General features: G+C 48.4%; 1 protein-coding gene and 1 pseudogene across 2 annotated transcripts in view; both read right to left on the bottom strand.

Moving 5' to 3' along the window:
• Positions 1–23228, bottom strand: part of LOC149460789 (uncharacterized) — a 58553-nt pseudogene that overhangs the window by 33640 nt on the left and 1685 nt on the right. The window contains exon 2 of the transcript XR_016313027.1: positions 8708–9549. The product of XR_016313027.1 is annotated as an uncharacterized LOC149460789 (transcript). The remainder of the gene's footprint in view (positions 1–8707; positions 9550–23228) is intronic.
• Positions 11084–13517, bottom strand: LOC149460790 (uncharacterized). Its single transcript, XM_089679209.1, has 3 exons — positions 13497–13517; positions 11513–11731; positions 11084–11394 (listed from the first exon to the last, which is right to left on the bottom strand). The coding sequence occupies exons 1-3, from the start codon at positions 13515–13517 to the stop codon at positions 11242–11244; spliced, it is 393 nt and encodes a 130-aa protein (XP_089535335.1). The 3' UTR covers positions 11084–11241.

Below are 23228 nucleotides of genomic sequence, written 5' to 3'. Positions count from 1 at the left end.
CTCATCTGTGCAACCTGTCTGCAACTCACCTGACTCAATTTACCTCTGCAACTCCCCTGACTGCAGCTCACCTTTGCACATCCTCCCCCTCCCCCTCCACTGCCCTCATATGGTTAGCTAGCTTTGCAAAACACAGCTGTCAGCAGCCGGCCCCTCTCTATAGTAACTCCCGTTTCAGGTCCTATCTTCCCACACAGTGCACCAAGCGCACTTACTCACTGCTCCGCCTCTTCCCCACTGACCGGTGATCCCCCTGGGGCATCGGCTTCCACGCATTAGACTGCAGGAGGAGATGCCCCGCCCCTAAACACACTGCATATTGCACCCGCAGATACCTGTTCCTTCCCTGTCCCACAGGGAGTACAGAGGTAGGGGGGTTCTGTGGGAGCGTATGGTGAGTACAGAGGTAGGGGGGTTCTGTGGGAGCGGATGGTGAGTACAGAGGTAGGGGGGTTCTGTGGGAGCGGATGGTGAGTACAGAGGTAGGGGGGTTCTGTGGGAGCGAATGGTGAGTACAGAGGTAGGGGGGTTCTGTGGGAGCGGATGGTGAGTACAGAGGTAGGGAGGTTCTGTGGGAGCGGATGGTGAGCACAGAGGTAGGGGGGTTCTGTGGGAGTGGATGGTGAGCACAGAGGTAGGGGGGTTCTGTGGGAGCGGATGTTGAGTACAGAGGTGGGGGGGTTCTGTGGGAGCGGATGGTGAGTACAGAGATGGGGGGGGTTCTGTGGGAGCGGATGGTGAGTACAGAGGTGGGGGGGGGGGTTCTGTGGGAGCGGATGGTGAGTACAGAGGTATGGAGGTTCTGTGGGAGCGGATGGTGAGTACAGAGGTAGGGGGTTCTGTGGGAGCGGATGGTGAGTACAGAGGTAGGGGGGTTCTGTGGGAGCGGATGGTGAGTACAGAGGTAGGGAGGTTCTGTGGGAGCGGATGGTGAGTACAGAGGTAGGGGGGTTCTGTGGGAGCGGATGGTGAGTACAGAGGTAGGGAGGTTCTGTGGGAGCGGATGGTGAGTACAGACGTGGGGGGTTCTGTGGGAGCGGATGGCGAGTACAGAGGTGGGGGGGGGTTCTGTGGGAGCGGATGGTGAGTACAGAGGTAGGGAGGTTCTGTGGGAGCGGATGGCGAGTACGGAGGTAGGGAGGTTCTGTGGGAGCGGACGGTGAATACGGAGGTGGGGGGTTCTGTGGGAGCGGATGGTGAGCACAGAGGTAGGGGGGTTCTGTGGGAGTGGATGGTGAGCACAGAGGTAGGGGGGTTCTGTGGGAGTGGATGGTGAGCACAGAGGTAGGGGGGTTCTGTGGGAGCGGATGGTGAGTACAGACGTGGGGGGGTTCTGTGGGAGCGGATGGTGAGTACAGAGGTGGGGGGGTTCTGTGGGAGCGGATGGTGAGTACAGAGGTAGGGGGGTTCTGTGGGAGCGGATGGTGAGTACAGACATGGGGGGGTTCTGTGGGAGCAGATGGTGAGTACAGAGGTGGGGGGGTTCTGTGGGAGCGGATGGTGAGTACAGAGGTAGGGAGGTTCCGTGGGAGCGGATGGTGAGTACACAGGTAGGGAGGTTCTGTGGGAGCGGATGGCGAGTACAGAGGTAGGGAGGTTCTGTGGGAGCGGATGGCGAGTACAGAGGTAGGGAGGTTCTGTGGGAGCGGATGGTGAGTACAGAGGTATGGAGGTTCTGTGGGAGCGGATGGTGAGTACAGAGGTAGGGGGGTTCTGTGGGAGCGGATGGCGAGTACAGAGGTAGGGGGGTTCTGTGAGAGCGGATGGTGAGTACAGAGGTAGGGAGGTTCTGTGGGAGCGGACGGTGAATACAGAGGTAGGGAGGTTCTGTGGGAGCGGACGGTGAATACAGAGGTAGGGAGGTTCTGTGGGAGCGGATGGTGAGTACAGAGGTAGGGGGGTTCTGTGGGAGCGGATGGCGAGTACAGAGGTATGGAGGTTCTGTGGGAGCGGATGGTGAGTACAGAGGTAGGGAGGTTCTGTGGGAGCGGACGGTGAGTACAGAGGTAGGGAGGTTCTGTGGGAGTGGATGGTGAGCACAGAGGTAGGGGGGTTCTGTGGGAGCGGATGGTGAGTACAGACGTGGGGGGGTTCTGTGGGAGCGGATGGTGAGTACAGAGGTGGGGGGGTTCTGTGGGAGCGGATGGTGAGTACAGAGGTAGGGGGGTTCTGTGGGAGCGGATGGTGAGTACAGACATGGGGGGGTTCTGTGGGAGCAGATGGTGAGTACAGAGGTGGGGGGGTTCTGTGGGAGCGGATGGTGAGTACAGAGGTAGGGAGGTTCCGTGGGAGCGGATGGTGAGTACACAGGTAGGGAGGTTCTGTGGGAGCGGATGGCGAGTACAGAGGTAGGGAGGTTCTGTGGGAGCGGATGGCGAGTACAGAGGTAGGGAGGTTCTGTGGGAGCGGATGGTGAGTACAGAGGTATGGAGGTTCTGTGGGAGCGGATGGTGAGTACAGAGGTAGGGGGGTTCTGTGGGAGCGGATGGCGAGTACAGAGGTAGGGGGGTTCTGTGAGAGCGGATGGTGAGTACAGAGGTAGGGAGGTTCTGTGGGAGCGGACGGTGAATACAGAGGTAGGGAGGTTCTGTGGGAGCGGACGGTGAATACAGAGGTAGGGAGGTTCTGTGGGAGCGGATGGTGAGTACAGAGGTAGGGGGGTTCTGTGGGAGCGGATGGCGAGTACAGAGGTAGGGAGGTTCTGTGGGAGCGGATGGTGAGTACAGAGGTATGGAGGTTCTGTGGGAGCGGATGGTGAGTACAGAGGTAGGGAGGTTCTGTGGGAGCGGACGGTGAGTACAGAGGTAGGGAGGTTCTGTGGGAGCGGACGGTGAATACAGAGGTAGGGAGGTTCTGTGGGAGCGGACAGTGAGTACAGAGGTAGGGAGGTTCTGTGGGAGCGGATGGTGAGTACAGAGGTAGGGAGGTTCTGTGGGAGCGGATGGTGAATACAGAGGTAGGGAGGTTCTGTGGGAGCGGATGGTGAGTACAGAGGTAGGGGGGTTCTGTGGGAGCGGATGGCGAGTACAGAGGTAGGGAGGTTCTGTGGGAGCGGATGGTGAGTACAGAGGTATGGAGGTTCTGTGGGAGCGGATGGTGAGTACAGAGGTAGGGAGGTTCTGTGGGAGCGGACGGTGAGTACAGAGGTAGGGAGGTTCTGTGGGAGCGGACAGTGAGTACAGAGGTAGGGAGGTTCTGTGGGAGCGGATGGTGAGTAGAGGTAGGGAGGTTCTGTGGGAGCGGATGGTGAATACAGAGGTAGGGAGGTTCTGTGGGAGCGGATGGTGAGTACAGAGGTAGGGAGGTTCTGTGGGAGCGGATGGTGCTGTCACTTCAGCCGCTCTTCTCTGTTTATAAGAGACAGTAGATATGGGTGTGCGCAGGGCCAGTGTCGGAGGTGGCGGAATGGCGTTCCACCATATTCCGGCTGAAAAAAAGCCCTGATCACAACTAGGTCTTATTTTCGGGGAAGGTCTTATACTTTAGCAATTCCCAAAAATAGCACTAGGTCTTATTTTCAGGGAAACGGTAATAGCTGATAAAGTAATGTATCTGCAGAAGGGTCAAGTTCTAAGTCTTGCAACTGAAAGGAGTCTGAGTTGCGTATGGCAATCATGACCCCGCTGTGTTTTTTAGGTGCATTGGAGAAGAAGCAGTGGTGGAATAATTTATGTGTACAGGATGGAGGTTTAGCACTTCAGAAGTGTGTTTCTTGAACACATAGTACAACTGCTTTAATGAGAGTGCTTCTTTCCAAAGGAGGTTTCTTTTGAATGGGGACTTTAGGCCCTTAGCATTAATGGATGTGATAAGAATGGCCATGGATAAGGAGAGGGAAGTAAATGCTTAGTGATGGAGAGAGAGATTACATCAATAAACCTTTCAGGAGAACCAATAGACATGTCAAAAGCTCTAGACAGCTCTAGAGGTTGGTGTGTGAAACAACTAAAAAACCAAGTCCACACAACAAAAACAACCACATACCAGTGAAACAAGAAAACAAAATGTGCAAAGCACATGCAACATCTGGGGTGTATCAAGAATCAAACATTTCTACGCTCAGGGAGAGTAGGATACGTGTTGGCGGGCTGCTGTGGTGTTGCAAGGTACCAAGGATGAAGATATGCTCTGACTCCAGGGGCATCATGCTGAAGAGAGACAGTGTCCAGAGAAGGAAGCATTGACTACAGTGTTCCAAGATTGAGAGAGCAGTGGTGGAGGCTTACGTTGCTTGGGAATAGGCGGAGGAGCTGTGATGAGGCCCCAGTTGAGCAGGCGTTTGGTCCCATCTTTCGGAGTGAGGATAGGGGCAAGTTGATTGTGTTATGTGACTAGAAGCTTGGTCGGGAAGTCCCACTTGTAGTGGATTTGATGGGCCTGGAGAACCAATGTCATCTGAGAGAATTCTTTATGCTGCTGAGCTGTGGCTTCAGATATGTCGATGTATAGAGCGTTAGGCGACATTGAGGAGTTTCTCTTTAATATGATAAAAATGATGCTAGTACATCTCCGGGAGTAGAAGCAGGGAGATGGTGTGGCTTGGGAATCCTGTGCACCCGATCGATGGTGAGATCATGAGGTGTAAGACGAGGCAGAAGTTTCACAAATAACTGCTGGAGATAAGAGATCAATTCAGCGGGTTTGATGGTCTGTGTTATACCTCTGAAGGTAACATTATTTCTCCTAGAACGATCCTCTAGGTCTGCAGTTTTGAACATGAGTTGTATTTCCACATTTTGTTGCTCATAGGCATCCTCCATCTCATGAGCTTTGGTGTGATCACTAACTTGATTCTCCACATGGTCAGTGTGTATGTTCCAAGTGATCAATTCTGGTGTGTAAACGAGTTGTGGATGTTTGCAGCTCCTTATGAAGATCTTTCTGGAGGATGAGCAACTTAAGTTTGAGAGTTTGTTCAGATACAGTGTTGTCAGAGGCAGGTAATGCAGCTAGGGAAGCAGCTGTGTCCCCCTCCAAAGATGGAGCCTCAGAGGAAGCCCAGTGTTGTTTTTTAGGCTTAGGGACTTGTCTGGAGCCGTGTTTCTCAACCTTTTTAATCCAGAGGAACCCCTAAAATAATTTTCAGGTCTCAGGGAACCCTCACTTAACCTCTTCGGCGGTATGATTCTTTCCGATTTTTTGTGCTGAAAGCGGTACATTTTTTGGCATGGAAATATGTAGTTTTTTATTGTAGGCTGTAATTTTTAGGAATAACTCACTGAAATCTGTCCGAACAAGAGTCTAGTAAACATTCCGGATCTGATAAAACTTGAAACACGAAATCATAAATTATAATTTAATAAATAATCATAAAAAATAATAATATAATAATAATAAATTTAATTCAATAATATAATCAAACCAAAAACACTGAAATTTGAAATACAGAGGCAAATTCGCACATCGCTGAGCAAAGTCGCAAAATCGTTTTCAGTGTCTGATGAGGAATTTCCCCACAAATCATTATCACTCAATTCTGCAAGTGGTTCTGATTTACTATCGCTGTTCTAAAACTGCTTTTGACCTAAAGGGACGCTTTTTGGAAGCCATGGAGTTTTCTAAGTTTCCAGGCAGAAAGAACAGTCAAAATGCAGGCAGGGCGCCGGACAAAGCACTCGGGGCAAAATGTATGTGAAATGCATTGAAACAGCAATGACAGCAAAAATGACATTTTTTAAAAATTTCAAATTTCCTCACAAATCATTATCACTCAATTCTGCAAGTGGTCCTGATTTACTATCGCTGTTCTCTAGCTGATCTAAACCTGCTTTTGACCTAAAGAGACGCTTTTTGGACGCCATGGACTTTTCTCAGTTTCCAGGCAGAAAGAAGAGACAAAATGCAGGCAGGGCGCCGGACAAAGCACTCGGGACAAAATGTATGTGAAATGGGTTGAAACAGCAATGTTTTACTATTTAAAATTTGTTTGGGAAAAAATTTAATTTTTTGTAATTTTCAAATTTCCCTCCGGTTCCGGCGCCCGTACGTCCCGACGTCACAGGGGCCGGAACACGGAAGCCGGATGCCGGCATCGGCCGGGGACGCTGCAGGGGACGCATCGTGGGAGCGAAGGACAAGGTAAGTGCTGCAGGGACCCCCTGAGCAACGCCGCATGGTAAGCCCGAGTGTAGCTCGGGGTTACCGCTCTTGGTACTCAAATTTTACCCCGAGCTACACTCGGGAAAACCGCTAAGGAGGTTAAGTCAACTTTAGGTGGTAAACGGCAAAAATTCCCTTTGTGTTGGTGGTCAGTAGAAAGAATGCAACCCTTACAGTGGTGGCCAGAATACCACCCTTACAGGCAGCTGATAAGGTGACTGGTGGCTTTGCCAAGTGGTGCAGGTCCTGGAACTGTACAGGCACCATCATATGAGAGGTCAATGAACCACAGCTCAAGGAACCCCTAGCAACCTCTGGAAGAACCTTAGGGTTCCATGGAAGCCTGGTGGATAATGGATGGCCTGGAGAATGAGCGGGGGATAAGGCAAGTATCTGACCTCTCTCCGTAACAGGAGGGCTGGAGAAGAACTGTCCATCAGGGCCGTCAGAACCACAGGAGTTTCTCTCTGCCTTGTGTTTTAGTGGCTGTGTGTGTGGCCGGCTGTGCCTGTGTGTATGTGAGCTGTGGAGAGCTCCGGCACCATCTTGTGGTTTCTGCATAGCTGAGGAGGAGAAGAAATCTGTCAAACGGCATGTCTTCTTCCTAGACATGCTGAGGGGGAAGTCCAGGAGTTTCTCTCCTTCTTGGAGCCAAAGGAGAGGGAAGTGCAGTGAGCCACTGGATATTCCCCTAAAATCAGGCTGCCATCCCGGTCCACAGCTAGATACACCCCCTGATTTGGGGAATTTTTACCAACAAAATGTAGCAGTATCAATTTTGTCTTACATTTATGAAGAAAGGTTATTTATTTGCAAGATTTTATAACAGAAACTAAGAAAAATTAGTTTTTTCCTCAAAATTTTTTCATATATTTAACAAAGAATAAAAAACTCAATGATGATTAACCATTTGCCGCCCGCCCTATGGCCGAATGGCAGGCGGCAAATGTCATCAGCGTTCCGGGTGGACGCCATATGGCGTGCTCCCGCACATGCGCAGTTTGCGCTCCTGCAGAGCCGCGCAGCGGCGCGATCTGTCACCGGCCGTGTACCTCAGACACGGCCGATGACAGATCTGAGTATCGCCCCCGTTGCCGGTACCATGTGACCTGCTGTGACCGATCACAGCAGGTCACATGACAGTTGTATACAATGGGCGGCTTCATTCATGCCATCCATTGTATACTACTGCCTAGCTGTGAATGGTCACAGTGATCACATGCACATGTCATGTGATTAGCTGTGGCCAAATCACAGCTAAGCACAAAAAAAAAAAAAAACCCTGAATGAATTTTTTGCTATAAGCAAATTGTGTAAAAAAAAAAAAATACTGAACACTTCCCCAAAGTAGTACACTGTTACTATGGTAACATTGTACTACTTTGGTCATACTGAAATATGAAAAAAAAATCTTAACTAAAAGAAAACAAATTTAATAAAAAATAAAAAAAAATATATAATTTTTTTTTTCATACTGTTACCAGTCAGTGTCCCTGATCACAGCCATGCCAGTTATATGATGACGCTGTACTGCACTGGTGACAGTATGTAAAAAAAAAAATAGTGAAAATAATTTTTTTAATTTTCCAAAAAATTATGACAAAAAAAATACAACTTCTAAAAACTCGCCATGCCTCTTATGAAGTACGTCGGACTGTCTACTCTACAAAAAGGGGTCATTTGGGGGATATCTGTACTGTCCTGACATTTGGGGGATATCTGTACTGTTCTGACATTTGGGGGATGTCTGTACTGTCCTGACATTTGGGGGATATCTGTACCGTCCTGACATTTGGGGGATATCTGTACCGTCCTGACATTTGGGAGATATCTGTACCGTCCTGACATTTGGAGGATATCTGTACTGTTCTGACATTTGGGGGATATCTGTACTGTCCTGACATTCTTGGACCTCAAGAAATTAGATTGGCTGTCAGTACTTCAGGATTGATCAATATTCAGATCTATACCATAGTTTGTGAACTCTATAACTTTCCTAGAAACTAAAAAATACATCCTAATTTGGGTTATTTTCACCAAAGACATGTAGCAGAATACATCTCGGCCTAAATTTATGAAGAACAATTATTTATAACAGAAACAAACAAAAACAAAAACTTTTTTTTTTTTCAAAATTTTTGGACTTTTTTTGGTAATTTAGCAAAAAATAAAAACCCCAGCGGTGATTAAATACCACCAAAAGAAAGCTCTAGTTGTGTGAAGAAAATGATAAAATTTTAGTTTGGGTACAATGTTGTATGACCGCGCAATTGTCATTCAAAGTGTGAGAGCGCTGAAACGTGAAAACTGGCCTGGGCAGGAAGGAGGTGCAAGTGTTCGGTATTGGGGTGGTAAAACTAAATTGAAAAAAAAAAAAACCTCTAAGTGTTTGTGAAATATTCCACCACAAAACGTACGCAATGTCATGTAGCCAATGACAGGTCAGGACTCCATTTTTATTCTTCTCCTGCTATCAATGGCCAACCCAATCCCACACTTCATCCATGTCTTTGGGGACCTCTGATCTCCTTATGAACTGTTTCTTCCATGATGAGGATCAGCCATGGAGTATATCTGAGGTGTATATCAGGGTGTGCTTCTTCCCCACATGAGAGCTGGGATGTCCAGCAACATTCATCTAGAAGACATTTCCCGCACTCAAGGCACTAATACACCTCCAGGGTTGTTTGGGACTCCTGATGTACAGGAAGACAGGACTTCAGTGAGGAACATTTCCCTCATTCAGGGCCAGAAAGTGGCGGTTTCCCCATGTGAGATCTCTGATGTTTGTAAAGGCTGGACTTCTGTGCAAAAAATTTCCCGCACTCAGGACAGGAATACGGCTTCTCCCCTGTGTGCAATCTCTGATGTTTGTAAAAATTGGACTTGTCTGAAAAGCATTTCCCGCACTCAGGACAGGAATACGGCTTCTCCCCCGTGTGAGATCTCTGATGTTTGTAAAGACTGGATTTATCTAAAAAACATTTCCCGCACTCAGAACAGGAATACGGCTTCTCCCCTGTGTGAGATTTCTGATGTTTGTAAAAACTGGACTTGTCTGAAAAACATTTCCCGCACTCAGAACAGGAATACGGCTTCTCCCCCGTGTGAGACCTCTGATGTGTGACAAGTACTGATTTTTTAACAAAGCATTTCCCACACTCCAAACAGGAATACGGCTGCTCTCCTGAGTGAGATCTCTGATGTGTGGAAAGATTGGATTTCCTTGAATAACATTTCCCGCACTCAGGACATGGATGTGGCTTCTCACCCGTGTGAGATCTTTTATGCACATTAAGATGGGATATAAAACGGAAACACTTCCCGCACTCAGTACAGGAATATGGCATCTCACCTCTGTGAAGCCACTGATGTATTTGAACACTGGACTTGTCTGAAAAACATTTCCCGCACTCAGGACACAGATGTGGCTTCTCCCCCGTGTGAGATCTTTTATGCACATTAAGACGGCATTTAAAACGGAAACATTTCCCGCACTCAGTACAGGAAAAGCTCTTCTGTGTTGGAAGGATGACCTGGTCCCACACAGTCTGAGGTTCCTCAGGATATGAGGAATCCGATGGTCCATCTACACTGGGTGGTGCCGGATGGACATCGGAGGGAGCCGGGTTTTCTCCTGGACTATACTGTGTGATGTCCTCATCTTCTACTTTCCAGTCTGGAGACAAAGTGAGACAATCCTCGGAGGTTTTCCTCATCTCCCGGCCATGGACTAAAATACAAAGACAAAGAGGATTACTAGACAGGAGCTGATTGGTTCTCCCAAACCAGGACTCCGCCCACATCAGGCAGCTTGGGCTCTGAGGAGCTTACAATTCCAAGGGAACTAGGAAATGGCTCCTCTGATCTCCTACCAGGTCATTTCTTTATTCATGGACCTCAGTCAGAGAGTGAAGAAACAACCAGAACTGTCTTTTATAGGAGGGACAGTGATGAGGGGATTATAGGACGAGGGTCCCCACCCCCTCTATCACTCATCACCATCTTCCCAACACAAGAAGTACTGCACTTCCTTATTTAGTCCACGATTTAGTCATGAAGAACAGCGGGGCTGAGCCCCACCAGAGGTCAGAGAGTGAGGATGGGGGGAGAACAACCAAGATGAAGACTGGACTGATCCTGAAGACCACCATCATTGGGGTATTGACTCCTCCCTCATTATCACTTTCTGTTTAAGGGTCCAAAGTTGGAGGATGTTATCACATTATTATCACCATGTAAAAGTCTGTGCTCCAATCACATCATCCGATATAAAATGTCCAGCTGGGAGGAAATGGGTGTAACAGAACAGAATATGTAATTTTAATATTATTATATAGGATTTATATAGAGCCAACAGTTTGCGCGGCACTTTACAACATGAAGACAGACAGTACAGTTACAATTTAATACAGGAGGAATCCTGCTCTTTAGAGGGCCTATGTGTATATATAGCAGTGGGGGGAGGGGGGAGAGCAGAAGTCAGGACTATGGAATGTACAACATATTAAATAAGATAAAACAGATAGGACTGTATAGTATCAGAATGATGTAATGTAAAACATAGAGTATATAGTACAAGGCTGAGGAATAACTGATGCAATAAAAATAATACAGTATAAGGGTCAGGACTCATAATATTGGTATTCAGTAATCAGTGGAACATTAAATGTTTACTGTAGACAAGTTGCAGAGATCCCACACCGCTGCCTCCCATCTCCTGAGACTGCACTCAGTGACTTGGGTCTGAGACTATACAGACATATCCCTCCACCCGGCACAGCCAGCAGACAACAGAGCAAGGAACCCTGGGAGAAATGATCGGTCAGAGATCTTACCAGACCTGGGCATGGGGCAGAAGACCCAAATCACATGCCCCAGGTGCCTAGGTCTAGTAACGTCTATGGTGAAAATCAACATTTTGCTTCCAGCTGATCCCCCGAACCTCCATAAATCCAGTCTAGATACATAAATTGTGTCTGCAGCACAGAGAAGGAAGATTATCCGAGAGAAATCCAGGAATACAGGACGGGGAACACAGCTCAGGAAAGTGACCAGGGGATTACAGGCTGATATCACCCAGTCCCCGCCCTACTCTGGACCAATCAGTGAGCAGTATGGGTGGAAGAATGGATTTAGTGTTCATGACCCACCTGTGCTGATCTCTGTAGGAGTGTCCTCCTCTATAAATGTCCCCGTTATTCCATCCTCCTCCATAGACTGCTGATCATCCCTCACATACGCCTCTTCTTCTTCTGCTTTCACCTCAACTTTTATATCTATCAGATCTTCATCCTAAACCAAGAAAATTATAGAAAAGGTCATCTCTAAAACATAAGCTTTAATATTGTGACATCACATCTAAAAAATCAACACATCACTTTGAGGAGTCCATGTTCTTGATGTCACAGACCTTGTAATGGTGAGGGATGGTGTGACCTTCCTGTGTGGAATCCCCGGAATACAGAGGACGGGGACATCTCTCTGGTGGGCTTCTGTAGCTGGATGACTCCACCATGGTGTCCTGGTACACTTTGTGTACTTTTAGAAGCCCTGACTCCTCCATCCTCCCATCCTCCTCCTCTTCTATCTCATCCTTAACCTCAACTTTAGAATCTCTGAGGTTTCCACTCTGAATATATAATAAAAATGACATCAATGGTAACAATGCAGATAATGTACAGATCCTAATGATACTATCAGTGATTGTTCCTCATCTACCTGATGATGGTGAGGGATGGTGTGACCTTCCTGTGTGGAATCCCGGGAATACAGAGGACGGGGACATCTCTCTGGTGGGTTCCCATGACTGGATCCATCTGTAGGAAACACACACACTGACTGAATCCATTGTTTCTATGTGTTTATCAGATGATGGGGGATCTAGGTGGATCCTCCGTACTGCTCTCTCCTTTACAATAAAGTCTCCTCTTACCCGGTGATGTGAGGGGCGGCTGATTGTCCATCATGACGTCCTTGTAGAGGTCCTTGTGTCCTTCTAAATACTCCCACTCCTCCATGGAGAAATAGACAGTGACACCCTGACACCTTATAGGAACCTGACACACACAATGATACAGTCACCATCCAGACACATCCCTTGTCTGTTACTGGAGAATGTCCCAGAATTCCCGGCTCCGCTCACCTCTCCTGTCAGCAGCTCCATCATCTTCTTGGTGACTTCTAGAATCTTCTGCATGTTGTGTCTCTCAGGGTTTAGGGAGTCACATGGAGGTACTGTGATGCTCATATGATCACCTGACTTCAGAGGAGGAAATCTCTGTATAGAGGAACCAATAGGAATATCATGTTAGACTCCCAGAATCCTCCTCACCTCTCCGGTCAGGTCTGTGTTTTATTAATAGAGATAGAAGTGATGTCATGTGACCTCCCAGAATCCTCCTCACCTCTCCGGTCAGCAGGTAGATGATCTCCAGGGTGAGGTTTAGTATCTTCTCAGTCATGTGACTCCGGTCCTCCTCCATCCTCATTGGTGCCATCATGTGATCTATACAGGTCTCCTTGTAGACGGATAACTTTGGGAAATGAAAGTAAGAATGATTTGGATGGTATTGGTCACACAATAATAGGATGTGGATGTGAGGGGGGAATAGGAGGGTTGCTGGACATTGAAGAACTACTGCCCCCATGGGAACACATTTAGTTTAAACTCTTAGGTGTTTTACACATTTTTAAGGTCCCCGGGATCCTCTTAACCTACCAGATTATAAATCCCCTTTTCTCTGTTGGGTTTGTTTGGTCTCTGAACTGGTTTTGATGAGTTTTAGATCTGCAGACAAGGAATGATAAATATGATCCTTCCTATGACCTGTTTGCTCTGAGGCAGTGCTGTGAGGTCAATGTCGGGTCATCATGATGTCCAGGAAGGGGAACTTGCTGACGTTTTGCTGGAGTTGCCGGCTAATCAGGATAATTGGCAGAACTCCGGCTGCAAGCCTATGATCTCAAGCAGCCTGCTGACTGACAGGAGTGATGTCACTGTCATTCTCTGCATGGATTGGATAGCAGGAAGATGCTGCTGGTGTAGTAGAGAGCTGTGGGGGAGGAATTTGTTCTCTTCCTTCCGATGGCAACCCAGTATAGCCAAGAGGAGGACAGCAGGGAGAGGGGTTTATTCTCTTGATCTATTTTGTGTCCAGCAACATAATTCTTGACCAGTGAGATGGTGAGGTGAGGACTTCCTTCACGTGCTGGCAGGAGTCATTAAAGGAGGTCAGAAAAGTAAGTGAAGGTGGGGTTGGAGGACCATCAGAGACCAAGAGTTCCTATGAACCCTAAAGCCCCCTCTTACCTCAGAGCCTTGCAGTCTAACTACCACTGGGGCTCCCACAACCCTTCAGCCCCACTAATCTCTTACAGTTGTTTAGTCGTATTACTTTGTAAAAGGCACCCAACATCCTTCAGCTACACTTCCTCCTCAGAGGTCCCAGAGTCCTTCCCATGCAGTAAACCTCCAGAGGCTCCCAGAGTCCTTTAGTCCCACTACCCCCTCAGTTCCTCTACTTCCCTCAGACCCCTCAGTATTTCCCTCCCTCTGACACCAATGATGGAACATATTCTTCATGGCCGGCTGGGGAATGTTTCCTTCCTCCTGAGCAGCAATGTAAGGGGCTCTATGCTCCATACTCCTGACCCCGGCACTCCATCATTGTGTTGGCTGCATAGTGTAATGATTGCCCATTGGCTGCCTGTGTAGTGTCATCATTGCCCTTTGTAGGCCATGTATGGTCAGGATGGTCCTTGTCTTGTCTATTTATTGTCAGTGCTGTTTGTTTAGAGGACCATATTACTAGAATTTATCTCCACAATGAGGAGAATGTTCCGGCCCCGGAAGTGGGGGAATGTTGTGCCCCTGAAGGGGTTCATCTGGGTTCCCACACTATATATGTGTGTATCATCATCTGCTGGAGATAAAAGACGTCACAGTGACTATGGAGGAAGAGGACGGACGTGACTATGGAGGAAGAGGACGGACGTGACTATGGAGGAAGAGGACGGACGCGACTATGGGGGAAGAGGACGGACGCGACTATGGGGGAAGAGGACGGACGCGACTATGGAGGAAGAGGACGGACGCGACTATGGAGGAAGAGGACGGACGCGACTATGGGGGAAGAGGACGGACGCGACTATGGAGGAAGAGGACGGACGTGACTATGGAGGAAGAGGACGGACTTGACAATTTAGGAAGAGGACGGACGTGACTGTGGAGGAAGAGGACGGACGTGACTGTGGAGGAAGAGGACGGACGTGACTGTGGAGGAAGAGGACGGACGTGACTGTGGAGGAAGCGGACGGACGTGACTGTGGAGGAAGAGGACGGACGTGGCTGTGGAGGAAGAGGACGGACGTGGCTGTGGAGGAAGAGGATGGACGTGACTGTGGGGGAAGAGGACGGACGTGACTGTGGAGGAAGAGGACGGACATGACGGGGGGGTTACTGGGTGTAAATAGGAAATAACATCTTATTACCTCCTCTACTGCCACTTCCACCAACGTCTCCTCTCTACTTCCTCCCACCTCACCTCTCACCCGGAACTTCCTGTCTGTACCTGACATCACTTCCTGTATTCCATAGAGACTTCCTGTCTGGGTAGAAGTGAGATCACCATCTTGTGGAGTTCAGAGGAACTGCAGCCTGAGAAAGGTCTCATAGTGTGATCACAGCCTTGCCATTGCTTCTAGATGATTCAGGTCAGTCCCGGGATTTAATCTCCTGTCCCATCATGTCCATGTCTCGCTGATTTCAGGACTCTGTGGGGAGCGGCAGTGAGGTGATGACGGCTGGAACACTGTCCGGGTTCCATCACCAGGCACTGCAATAAACCAGACTGTTGGGAGCCGTGATCTCCTCTCTGACAGTGAAAGTAGAACTCCGACATCAGCAGAGAGGCAGCGGAGGGTGGGATCAGGTAAGTACCACCACTGACCACCAATGCTGGGCTGGATTCACACTTTGTTCTCACTGACACCAACAATAGGACATATTTTGGTTCAGTGACACCAGAAATGGGGCTTACTTTATCCTACTGACACCATTGATGGGACTTATTTTATCTCACTAATATGAACAATAGGGTTTATTTTATCTTGTTGACACCAACATTGAGGTTTATTTGATCTCACTGACACCAAGGATGGGGTTTATTTGATCTTACTGACACCAACATTGAGGTTTATTTGATCTCACTGACACCAACATTGGGGTTTATTTGATCTCACTGACACCAACATTGGGGTTTATTTGATCTCACTGACACCAACATTGGGGTTTATTTGATCTCACTGACACCAACATTGGGGTTTATTTGATCTCACTGACACCAAGGATGGGGTTTATTTCATCTCACTGACTCCAACAATGGGGTTTATTTCATCTCACTGACTCCAATTAGAGATGAGCGAATTATTCAAAAATTCGATTCGGCTGATTCGCCGAATTTCAGGAAGAAATTTGATTCGATGCGAATTTATTCGCTACGAAGTTAACTTATAAAAAGGGTTTCTAGGCTTCAGAGAGCCTTTAAATTAGTGCAGAACACTGTACCTTTAATTTAAATGCCCTTGGAGATGAGGAAGGAGAAGGAGAAGGAGAAGGATGAGAAGAAGGAGAAGGAGAAGGATGAGAAGAAGGAGAAGGAGAAGGATGAGAAGAAGGAGAAGGATGAGAAGAAGGAGAAGGATGAGAAGAAGGAGAAGGAGGAGAAGAAGGAGAAGGAGGAGAAGGAGAAGGATGAGAAGAAGGAGAAGGAGAAGGATGAGAAGATGGAGAAGGAGAAGGATGAGAAGAAGGAGAAGGATGAGAAGGAGAAGGATGAGAAGAAGGAGAAGGATGAGAAGAAGGAGAAGGATGAGAAGAAGGAGAAGGAGAAGGATGAGAAGAAGGAGAAGGATGAGAAGAAGGAGAAGGAGAGGGAGAAGGATGAGAAGAAGGAGAAGGATGAGAAGATGGAGAAGGAGAAGGATGAGAAGAAGGAGAAGGAGAAGGATGAGAAGAAGGAGAAGGATGAGAAGAAGGAGAAGGATGAGAAGAAGGAGAAGGAGAAGGATGAGAAGAAGGAGAAGGATGAGAAGAAGGAGAAGGATGAGAAGAAGGAGAAGGATGAGAAGAAGGATGAGAAGAAGGAGAAGGATGAGAAGAAGGATGAGAAGAAGGAGAAGGATGAGAAGAAGGAGAAGGAGAAGGATGAGAAGAAGGAGAAGGATGAGAAGAAGGAGAAGGAGAAGGATGAGAAGAAGGAGAAGGAGAAGGATGAGAAGAAGGAGAAGGAGAAGGATGAGAAGATGGAGAAGGAGAAGGATGAGAAGAAGGAGAAGGATGAGAAGAAGGAGAAGGATGAGAAGAAGGAGAAGGATGAGAAGAAGGAGAAGGATGAGAAGAAGGAGAAGGAGAAGGATGAGAAGAAGGAGAAGGATGAGAAGAAGGAGAAGGAGAAGGATGAGAAGAAGGAGAAGGAGAAGGATGAGAAGATGGAGAAGGAGAAGGATGAGAAGAAGGAGAAGGATGAGAAGAAGGAGAAGGAGAAGGATGAGGAGAAGGAGAAGGATGAGAAGAAGGAGAAGAAGGAGAAGGATGAGGAGAAGGAGAAGGATGAGAAGAAGGAGAAGGATGAGAAGATGGAGGAGAAGAAGGAGAAGGAGAAGGATGAGAAGAAGGAGAAGGATGAGAAGAAGGAGAAGGATGAGAAGAAGGATGAGAAGAAGGATAAGGAGAAGGATGAGAAGAAGGATGAGAAGGAGAAGGATGAGAAGAAGAAGGATGAGAAGAAGGAGAAGGATGAGAAGAAGAAGAAGGATGAGAAGAAGGAGAAGGATGAGAAGAAGGAGAAGGATGAGAAGAAGAAGAAGGATGAGAAGAAGAAGAAGGATGAGAAGAAGAAGAAGGATGAGAAGAAGGAGAATTCCAAGCCGGCAATAAGTGTATCTGCAGAGCTCCGCTATTTCTTAGGCTATTTCTGACAGTTCTGTGACATTCACTCCATACAGCGGTTGAAACATTGTATCTATTTGTTTCCATAAATGGATCCATTTATGGAAACAAATAGATACAATGTTTCAACCGCTGTATGGAGTGAATGTCACAGAACTGTCAGAAATAGCGGAGCTCTGCAGATACACTTTTTGCCGGCTTGGAATTATTCTTATTTTCATCCTACTTCTTCTTCTTCTTCATCATCCTCATCCTCTTCTTCTTCTGAGGATGAGGATGAAGAAGAAGAAGAAGAAGTAGGATGAAAATAAGATTAATTCCAAGCCGGCAAAAAGTGTATCTGCAGAGCTCCTCTAAGTGTATCTGCAGAATAGAGGAGCTCTGCAGATACACTTTTTGCCGGCTTGGAATTATTCTTATTTTCATCCTACTTCTTCTTCTTCTTCTTCTTCATCCTCAGAAGAAGAAGAAGAGGATGAGGATGAAGAGGAAGAAGAAGAAGAAGAAGTAGGATGAAAATAAGAATAATTCCAAGCCGGCAAAAAGTGTATCTGCAGAGCTCCTCTATTCTGCAGATACACTTAGAGGAGCTCTGCAGATACACTTTTTGCCGGCTTGGAATTATTCTTATTTTCATCCTACTTCTTCTTCTTCTTCATCCTCATCCTCTTCTTCTTCTTCTGAGGATGAGGATGAGGATGAAGAAGAAGAAGAAGAAGAAGTAGGATGAAAATAAGAATTCCAAAGCGGCAAAAAGTGTATGTGCAGAGTTCCTCTATTTCTGACAGTTCTCTGACAGCTCCTTCACATGTACAGCGGTTGAAACATCTGTTTCCGAATAAAAACATCTGTATCCTAAATGGAAACAAATAGATACAATGTTTCAACCGCTGTACATGTGTTCCTTCTGTCAGAGAACTGTCAGAAATAGCGGAGCTCTCTGCAGGGACACTTTTGCCGGCTGATCGGGAAAAATCCGATTCGCGCACCCGAAGTAGGCAAATATTCGGATTCGACGCGAATCGAATTTTTCCTGAAATTCGTATCGAATTCCGGTTCGCCTGGTTCGATTCGCTCATCTCTAACTCCAATGATGGGACTTATTCTATCTTACTGACACCAAGGATGGGACTTATTCTATCTTACTGACACCATCAATAGGACTTATTTTATCTCACTGACATCAATGGTACTTATTTTAACTCACTGACACCATTGATGGAGTTTATTTTATCTCACTGGCACCACAGAATTGGCTTATGTTATCTGAATGACACCACAAATTTGGCATATTTTTTCTCTCTGACACTAACAATGGGGTTTAATTTATGTCACTGACACTAATAATGGATGCCAAGGAAATCATGCCCATGGTGACTTGCTAGCTGGAGTGAATGGTCTGCCACATTGACACTCTAGAAGCCACCACAGAGCGTAGTGATCTCCTCCTCCATCACACAGCCTGGATCCTCCAACTTGTATAACTAACTACCCCCAGGCTGGATCCCCGGGATCTGCCCAGGATTGCACTGAGATCCCGATCCTGCCAGTGTGGAGCCGAGGGAGGGGAGCCCAGCATCCTGACTGCGGATTCCATAACTATAGGGGGCGGAGCCAAACACTGGGAGTGCCTGTGGACTGTTATCATCTGAATCTGAGTGTGCTGGGATTGTGGAGGATGGGAGAGGATCAGGAAAGGATGGAGGAAGATCAGGGAAGGTTTGGGAGGTTAGGGGGAGGATGGGTGAGGATCAGAGAAGGGTTGGGGGGAGGATCGAGAAGGATGGGGGGATTGGGGGGAGGATCAGGAAGGATGGGGAAGGATTGGGAGGCTGGGGGAAGATTGGGGAAGGATTGGGAGGTTGGGGGAGGATCAGGGAAAGATTGGGAGGTTGGGGGAAGGATTGGGAGGTTGGGGGGAGGATCAGGGAAGGATGGGGAAGATCGGGAGCTTGGGGGGAGGATTAGAAGGATGGTTGGGGGGAGGTTCAGGGAAGGATTGGGAGGTTGGGGGAGGATCAGGGAAGGATTGGGAGGTTGGGGGAAAGATTGGGAGGTTGGGGGAAGGATTGGGAGGTTGGGGGAAGGATTGGGAGGTTAGGGGGAGGATGAGGGAGGATCAGGGAAGGGTTGGGGGAGGATAGGGAAGGATTGGAAGGAGGATAGGGGGAGGATTGGGAGGTTGGGTGAAGAATTGGGAGGTTGGGGGGAGGATTGGGAGGTTGGGGGGAGGATTGGGAAGGATTGGGAGGAGGATAGGGGGAGGATTGGGAGGTTGGGGGAAGGAATGGAAGGTATGGGGGAGGATCGGGGAAGGATTGGGAGGTTGGGGGGAGGATCAGGAAGGATGGGGGAGGATGAGTGGAGGATTGGGAGGAGGATCAGGAAGGATGGGGAGGATTGGGAGGAGGATGGGGGTGGATCGGGGAAGGATTGGAAGGTTGGGGGGAGGATTGGGGAAGGATCGGGGGAAGGATTTGGAGGTTGGGGGAAGGATTGGGGGAAGGATGGGGGAGGATTGGGGAAGGATTTGGAGGTTGGGGGAAGGATTGGGAGGAGGATGGGGAGGATCGGGGAAGGATTTGGAGGTTGGGGGAAGGATTGGGAGGAGGATGAGGGAGGATCGGGGAAGGATTTGGAGGTTGGGGGAAGGATTGGGAGGAGGATGGGGGAGGATCGGGGAAGGATTGGGAGGTTGGGGGAAGGATCAGGAAGGATGGGGGAGGTTGGGGGGAGGATCAGGAAGGATGGGGGAGGATTGGGAGGAGGATGGGGGTGGATCGGAGAAGGATTGGAAGGTTGGGGGGAGGATGGGGGAGGATCGAGGGAAGGATTTGGAGGTTGGGGGAAGGATTGGGAGGAGGATGGGGGAGGATCGGGGAAGGAATTAGAGGTTGGGGGAAGGATTGGGAGGAGGATGGGGGAGGATTGGGAGGTTGGGGGGAGGATCGGGAAGGATGGGGGAGGATGAGTGGAGGATTGGGAGGTTGGGGGGAGGATCAGGAAGGATGGGGGAGCATTGGGAGGAGGATGGGGGTGGATCAGGGAAGGATTGGAAGGTTGGGGGGAGGATGGGGGAGGATCGAGGGAAGGATTTGGAGGTTGGGGGAAGGATTGGGAGGAGGATGGGGGAGGATCGGGGAAGGATTTTAAGGTTGGGGGGAGGACCGGGATGGATGGGGGTGGATCGGGGAAGGATTGGGAGGTTGATCAGAAAAGGATGGGGGGAGGATCAAGGAGTATCATGGGGAGGCTGGGGGGAGCCGGCGTTATTCTCCTGCACGTTGTGCTCCCATTGTGCTCAAGCTTTGTCCCCAGTGCAGCCACTTTTCTCTCCCTTCTGTGAGGATCTCGGCATTTCTATTCTATAAATCTGATTGGTAGAACACTTGGGGAGCTTCTCCTTCATCTTCACATGCTGGAGCCGGCAGTGCTGCTGGTAAAGGTGGAGCGGGCTGCACTCAGGAGGAGCCGGAACCTCAACCTATCCCACCTGTGCTGGGAACATCAAAAGTGGCATTGGCTTGTTCCAGTGTACAGAGAGGCACGTGTATCCGGAAAGTGCGTTCCCTAAAGAGTGGGGGAGGGCAGGTGTTGGGTGAAGATTCACCACATTTGGACGTGGAAATTTTCCGACTATCTACTTTTGGACTTTTTGTACACCATTGGACTATAAGAGGAATCTGTGAGTGCATTCACTCTGTACTCTGCGCACCAATCATATGTATATGGATGTCTTTACACTGTCTGCACTTTGTGATTGATAAGGACATGCAGAGCTCTTCATTATCTGTTTATGAGGGGTGTTGTATATTATAGCAGCTGAGAGATTCATTTTGTTCAATTCTGTAGAGGATTTTAGTTCATAGAGAAGAAATATTTTTTGTTATTTAGTTCAGCTCTTTGGATGTACATAGGACACCCAGTGAGTGAAGGGTAAATCACAAGCTGATCGCGGCAGTAGGAGTGCATGTTTTCTCCAGCCAGCTCCCAGCCACACAGTAAAAGTGATCCAGGGTGGCTGTATAGCTGCCTGATCCCATTTATACTGCAGGCGACACAGTACCTCCTTACCGCCACACCCCCCTTACATGGTTCCTGGGCTCTCCCACTCATCCTGGGATCCTGAGACCACATCTAGCGACTTCAGTAGACAAAGATGGAGGAGACTGGTGAACGTCCATTCCCCGATCTCCTCTGCACTGAATAAAGCCAGCAGTCCTCAGCTTTGAGTGTTTCTCATTTCTGAGCCGTCATTCCCTGGATGATCCAGCCAAGGAAGCATCTAACCGAGCGCCATCTGTGCATTGAAGGGTTGAGGAGACATTGCAGGTCTAATAGATTCCCAATGTATCATACAGAGGACCTGTCACCTGACCAATGATATCACGGGGAAGGGGGGGTTAACTCCTTCTGAGCAATACAGCTAAAAAAAGAAAAAAAATGTAAAATAAAAATGCTACTTTTTGTGTTTTTAAATATATTCATTAACCCCTGTTGTCCTACATGCACCTGGAATCGCACACACAGGGTGTATATGTAAACTGTGATTGCACCATGTATGTGGGAGATCGCCGTGAATGTCGCAGTGAGAGGAATAATTCCACCACCACAGATCACAGTTGGCTCTAAACCAATGAGCTCTTAAAACGTCTCCTACAGAGATTTTTAGGTGGTGTAGTTTTACCATTTCACATATTTGGTATCTATTTGCTTGACACAACCTCATCTTTTATATTTCACCCCAAAATGGTGTAGGTGTGTGTGTATGCATGTGTGTATATATGTGTATGTATTTATATATATATGTGTATGTATGTATGTGTATGTATGTGTGTGTATGGATATGTGTGTATGTATGTGTGTGTGTTTGCACCAAAATCCATTTTATCCTATAGTTTGACTTTTGGTATAGTGTAATAACACCTGAACCTAGTGTACTCTGGGTCAGGAGTACATAAGACACAGAGTGTACAGGACAAAAGTACATAAATTACAGAGTGCCCCGCAAACATAAATCCCCCCTCCTCCAAATCCCCTCCCCCCAACCTCCATGACAAATCCCCTCCCTGAATTGTATTCACCAGACCTTGGCATGGCATTGCTGGAGAGTCCCCACAGTCCACCATCTGCTGGAGAGTCCCCACAGTCCACCATCTGCTTATGAGTCCCTTCAGTCCACCATCTGCTTATGAGTCCCCACAGTCCACCATCTGCTGGAGAGTCCCCACAGTCCACCATCTGCTTATGAGTCCCTTCAGTCCACCATCTGCTTATGAGTCTCCACAGTCCACCATCTGCTGGAGAGTCCCCACAGTCCACCATCTGCTTATGAGTCCCCTCAGTCCACCATCTGCTGGTGAGTCTCCACAGTCCACCATCTGCTGGTGAGTCCCCACAGTCCAGCATCTGCTGGAGAGTCCCCACAGTCCACCATTTGATTGAGAGTCCCCACAGTCCACCATCTGCTTATGAGTCCCCACAGTCCACCATCTGCTTATGTGTCCCCACAGTCCACCATCTGCTTATGAGTCCCCACAGTCCACCATCTGCTTATGTGTCCCCACAGTCCACCATCTGCTGATGAGTCTCCACAGTCCACCATCTGCTGGTGAGTCCCCACAGTCCACCATCTGCTGGTGAGTCCCCACAGTCCACCATCTGCTGGTGAGTCCCCACAGTCCACCATCTGCTTATGTGTCCCCACAGTCCACCATCTGCTTGTGTGTCCCCACAGTCCACCATCTGCTGGTGAGTCTCCACAGTCCACCATCTGCTGGTGAGTCCCCACAGTCCACCATCTGCTGGTGAGTCCCCACAGTCCACCATCTGCTGGTGAGTCCCCACAGTCCACAATCTGCTGGTGAGTTCCCTCCTCCCATCTCCAGTGGTAGCTGATAGTGGTTTTTCTAATTTGTGAGAATTTCTAAATTTTTTTAAAATGTATTTCTTGGCTCGCAATGAACTTCATTATCTCCTCCAGACTGAGCCCGCCTCGGGCACTGTAGGCAGTCAATGAGGTTGCTCCTCCTCCGGTGATGTCACGGCTGTCGGCTTTGGATCCCTTGGACCACCAGTGCAGCCGAGCGGTCTGCGGACCACAATGCCTACAGCGCCCGAGGTGGGCTCAGTCTGGAGGAGCTAATGAGGTTTCTTGCGAGCCATCATTCATCTCGTT

This window comes from Staurois parvus, unplaced genomic scaffold, assembly GCF_062004578.1.
Source record: "Staurois parvus isolate SC_StPar_1 unplaced genomic scaffold, SC_StPar_1.0 ptg000221l, whole genome shotgun sequence".
Lineage (NCBI taxonomy): Eukaryota > Metazoa > Chordata > Amphibia > Anura > Ranidae > Staurois > Staurois parvus.
The sequence above is the reverse complement of the archived record's forward strand: the minus strand, read 5'-3'. Positions and strand labels throughout refer to the sequence as shown.